The sequence below is a fragment of the Hibiscus syriacus genome, unplaced genomic scaffold, assembly GCF_006381635.1.
Source record: "Hibiscus syriacus cultivar Baekdansim isolate YM2019G1 unplaced genomic scaffold, ASM638163v2 tig00110234_pilon, whole genome shotgun sequence".
Lineage (NCBI taxonomy): Eukaryota > Viridiplantae > Streptophyta > Magnoliopsida > Malvales > Malvaceae > Hibiscus > Hibiscus syriacus.
Genome location: NW_024062639.1, coordinates 382,260 through 387,038, shown reverse-complemented (window position 1 = coordinate 387,038; position 4,779 = coordinate 382,260). Strand labels below are relative to the sequence as shown.

Here is a 4,779-nt window from a genome sequence, read left to right as displayed (position 1 = left end):
AATTAGAGCTTATAGAAATCAGTTTTCAGTTTAAAACATGGTTTTAGTTTAAATGAAAAAAAAAACTCAATTTTACATGTATGCATCCATCAACTCCTTCCAATCAAATGAACCAATCTCTCATGGGCAACAGCATCCTTATGCAGACACATATATTGTTCACAGGACCTACTATTATAAATAAGTTACAATCATATCATGAATAATGAATGTGGATCCAAGGAATGGAATTTTAACTTTGAATGCATAAAGAATAAGAATGAAATAAACGAAACATTAAATATATGTTACTTACTCCAAAGTTATTGTTATTAATGATATCATTCAGATTTCCAGCGAAATATTTCTTCAATCCTTTGTCCATGTTGATGGCAGGGTAGAACCACATCAGGCACCTCCTCAATATCCTTTGCAGGCTGGCGCAGCATAGTACATAAACAAATATACATCAATTCCTGTTGTCATACAATATAAACGAAAACGAAAAACCAAGTACCTGCAAAAGTTCTAACAGACGCCATATCAAAAAGTCGATGATCATAACCAAGCAAAACAGCTTGCCTGCCCAAGCTCCACACGAAAGATACCTAACAAGCCATCACCTTTTTAGCAACCTTAGGAATAACCTTGAAAATCATATACTGGTTTTGCCAGACCATTTCAAAGTTACAAGCTACCAAACTCGGATTCTCCATTGGCCCTAAAATACCCGTGTCAGACACAGGATCGAACATCCGGGAACATGGATATGAGGGTATGCCCTTCAAAATATCCGGGAAAGCTTCAAAAAGTTTAGTATACCCGTATTGAACGTATACTTTTTTCCATATTCTTCTTCAAGTCCCATTACAAACTTATTTCTACAACTATAGTGTGCATTTACTAAACAATAAGAGTTCAACGTATAAACTGTTGATAATTGCTAGGTTGAATCAAAGTTTTTATTTAATTACATGCTAGATCGATTTATATTCTTTCGGCCTTCCACATCAAACACACTTAAAAAATCCATGTTTATACACTCAACATCTTACAAAAAAAGCTCAGTGAACGTGAAAAGTGTGAAACCATCAGTAACATATTGACAAACAAATTTGTGAGCACCAACCACTGGGAAAACAATCGATGGCATACCTTGAAAGTCGTTCTAGGAGACTCTGATCAGAACATTTCAAAGCACGATTGTATACTATCTCAGTCCTTTCGGCCACGTCATTCCAATTATAAAGTCTCTTCATCTTTGACCCAAAAAAAATTAAAATGAAAACAGAAATACGCATTTGTCCATCTCACACACTACAAATAACTATATGAAGTCGATAAAAATAACTTACACGATCATGCATAACCTGCGGATCAATATTAGGAAGGATAGATATTGCCTTCCTAATTGCATGTACCATGTCACTTGGATCTGGTTCAGCAAGTACTATCATGTCATCTGGTAAAACCTAAAACAAATCAATGGAAAATTATATGGTAAATAAATTTCTATCCTTTTATGTGATGAAGTATAAACAAACTTGGTATGTCCATGTTAATGAGAGTTTGAAATACATGCCTCCGGAACACCTCCTACACGCGTACTGACAGTTAACAGTCCACAACTTGCAGCCTCCAGTATGGCTATGCAGAAAGCTTCAGTTAAAGAACTGTCAAAAGGAAGAGAAAGAATAACATAAAAATCAGAGAAGTGACATTTACACTTGATTACAGAATGATCAACGAATGCTAACTTGTCCTCTTTCATATATTATTTTCCCCTCATGTCTTTGCTCGTCTGGTTGCATAAAAAATTAATAAACCAAAAATGAAGGTCCATAGGAACCAAACTCAATTTACCTGTTTAAGAATATGTGGCCAGAAATCAACACAGACCTTACAGAAGCATGTGGTACAGCCCCCAACATCTCAACTCGATCTTGAAGAGAATGCTTTTCTCTCATCTCTTCCAACCGCACTCGTTTAGGTCCATCTCCACCAACAATGAAACGAACCTTAACAGAATTCAAAAATGAGAAAACTAAACTCCAAATAGCAAGGAATACAAAATTACAATATTTTACAATCATACTTTCAACTAAATGGCAACTTGTCATCCAAATGAGGAACTATTTGACCAATGGGAATATACCAAAAAGTCAACTAAAATCTAAAACACGTCAATGGATCACCTATCCTAAGTGTAGCAGAATCTCAGGTGTCTTGATGCATGAGTACGAGTGTGGGAGATTGTGCATGTGCGAGGAGCAACATAGAATTGGCTAATTCTTAGCCATGCGACTTAATAAACCATCATAATTATTAGAAAGCTGTAATAAACCCTGTTCCAAGCAACTCCTCTCACATTAATTATAGAAAACAAACCAAAAGAATGGACTACTGAATTATTTTCTAAGACTAACCCAAATTCAACCACGAAAAAACAAAATTGGATATGCAAATAAAATATAACAAGCAGTTACATTCATCACATTGGCAGATACTGACAAAAAGACAGGATATTTTATTTTACCTAAACATATCTATCAAATGTAAATAGGAATTATACACAAAAATACATAGCCAGCCTCAGTTCATATAGAAAAAGCTTAGTCTGAATTAGCCGGTAGCAGCACTAACCCTCATTACAGAATATCTAACCAAAGGACATAGGTAACAGAAAAATCTAACCATCTCATACAGTTGCTGGTAGCTGGTGAAGCATCATAAAAACTGACTAAATTCCTCATTTGTAACTAATACCAGGATAACTGAAAAGTAACAGAACAAGCATTTAAATCAAAACCTTTTCAGCAATAAGCATGGCGTAAGCAACTCACATTGGGATACAAATGGCAAACTTCTGGAATGACTTCCACAAGTAAATCTGCACCCTTCCGATAAACCAACCTACTTATCACAACAATAACAATTTCATCACGGCCAAGGCGCACTAGAGCAGGCTTGAACATAGCTGTGTCCACAGCATTAGGTATTACAAAAACCTTTTCTGGCGGCAAACCCGACCGTAGCACTGTATTTTCCTTGCTTGTGTGAGAAACACAAATGGCCCGGGTTACATCTGCTAAAGTAAACTGCAGAACCTTGTTCATGTGGATGCTTCCCACATCAGCAAAACCATATAACGAATGATCAGTAAATACAACCTTGTATCCCATGGTACGTGAGTGCATCAAAGTCTCGTGGCATAGAGTAGAAAAGGCTTGATGACCATGCACAAGTGATATCTTTTCCCGAAGAAGTATAGTCCTTATTATTGGAAATGTTCCATAAAAAGTTGGGCATGTATTCTGCATAAAGAATGGCCGCCATGGTACATAATAAACCTTCAAGCCACCAGTCATATATCTCACCCCAGATCGATATCCATAAGCATGGGTCAAAACAACCACCTGAAATGATCAAGAAAAATATATCATCCAATCTAGCGAAACAAAAGGACTGGAATTTGGCACTTACTGCATTAAGATTTTGAAGAGAAAGAAACATATGATATGCAGGAAGGTAAAATAGAGATGGACGCTAAAGAAGGGACCAAGGAATTTTAAAATAGTCTCGTTTTGACCTAAGAGTAAAAAACAAATGGATGTCAGTTTGAGTGAAAACAATGGCAGAGCAAGACGAAGAAATATACAACGAACCCTTCCAGAGAGACATTATATTATTCTTCTACCCAAACAATGTCAGATCTGAAACCTTCTTTTGAAAAAAATAAATAAAAGAAATCCCTTTTTCCAGTTTCTTTGCATATGTCAAATAGCAAAACAGTTCTCACAAACAGATTTAAAACTTACAAAACTTTTCTGACCTTGTGACCAAGTTTTAGCAGGCATTGAGACAGATAATAAATGTGATTCTCGACACCACCAAAGTTGGGATAGAAAAAATCAGAAACCATAAGAATTCTGTGCTTCAGGTCAGCCATGAAGGCAATCACCTGCAACAATAATGGTAAAATCTTCTTTATTCTAAGAACTTGAGAGAAAAATCTGTAGAGGAATGTCAAAAATGGAGTAGTCCAAACAGTAATGGCTGGAAATGATCCCCGATACCTAGTATTTGGCAACCAGTCTCTTTAATTGCTCATCAGAGAAAATGCAGCAGAGCAGGTTGGTTATGAGGGATGGAAGCACAGAAACTGAATATTATTATTTAAATGGAAATAAGCCCTCTTCCTAATAAATACAAATTGAAATACAGATCTCTGCTAGCAAACATGAATATTGCAAAGACAAGTAATAGTTTATGCAGTCATATTTGCAAATTCTGCCATTCGTAATGAGCATTTAACTATTTATGCAGTAAGAAGCAGTTTACAGTATACCAAATAAATTGAAAAATGGAAAAAGGCAGGCAAGAAACACATTAGTGATCTCTCTCTCTCTCTCTCTCTCTCTCTCTCTAATCATTAGAGATGTTCTGCAAATAGGTATTGGTTTCAAAGGTGCAAATATGCACAATTGGTTCGTGCAAAAAAAAAAAACCCTCTGGATGTGTGTGATCAAAGAGGGAAGTTGAGCCATATGCATAAACTTATGTAAAACATAAAAATAAACCTCTCCCACTTGTATATAGAACATCTAATCACCATAGACCACTACTGCCAAATCAAAACTTTGGCGAATAAAAACCATCCATTGTATGTCATTGTAGGCTATTTTTTTTAGAAGATTATGTGTTAAAAGTTCGATGCTAATATTGATAAAACTTATCATCCTCAATTTCTCCCTTTTTCTCTCTTCCCCACCCCCCCCCCCCAAAAAAAAATCTCCAAGC

At 35.9% G+C, this 4,779-nt stretch overlaps 1 protein-coding gene across 1 annotated transcript; it reads right to left on the bottom strand.

The window, feature by feature from the left end:
• Nucleotides 1–301: 301 nt before the first annotated feature.
• LOC120114547 (phosphatidylinositol N-acetylglucosaminyltransferase subunit A-like) lies at nucleotides 302–3,940 on the bottom strand. The gene is made up of 8 exons (XM_039135411.1): nucleotides 3,812–3,940; nucleotides 2,823–3,395; nucleotides 1,843–1,997; nucleotides 1,562–1,652; nucleotides 1,335–1,451; nucleotides 1,135–1,238; nucleotides 497–587; nucleotides 302–416 (listed from the first exon to the last, which is right to left on the bottom strand). Exons 1-8 carry the CDS (start codon nucleotides 3,926–3,928, stop codon nucleotides 321–323), a joined length of 1,344 nt encoding a protein of 447 aa, XP_038991342.1. The 5' UTR covers nucleotides 3,929–3,940; the 3' UTR covers nucleotides 302–320.
• Nucleotides 3,941–4,779: the final 839 nt, after the last annotated feature.

What these genes read in the sequence shown, in the direction of transcription:
- LOC120114547 (XM_039135411.1), bottom strand. Translation starts at nt 3,928, where the DNA reads ATGGCTGACCTGAAGCACAGAATTCTTATGGTTTCTGATTTTTTCTAT. An exon ending in GTGTAGGAGGTGTTCCGGAG is followed by an intron (nt 1,452 to 1,561) that starts GCATGTATTTCA and finishes GATTTGTTTTAG; the next exon opens with GTTTTACCAGATGACATGAT. An exon ending in CGCAGGTTATGCATGATCGT is followed by an intron (nt 1,239 to 1,334) that starts GTAAGTTATTTT and finishes TTTGGGTCAAAG; the next exon opens with ATGAAGAGACTTTATAATTG.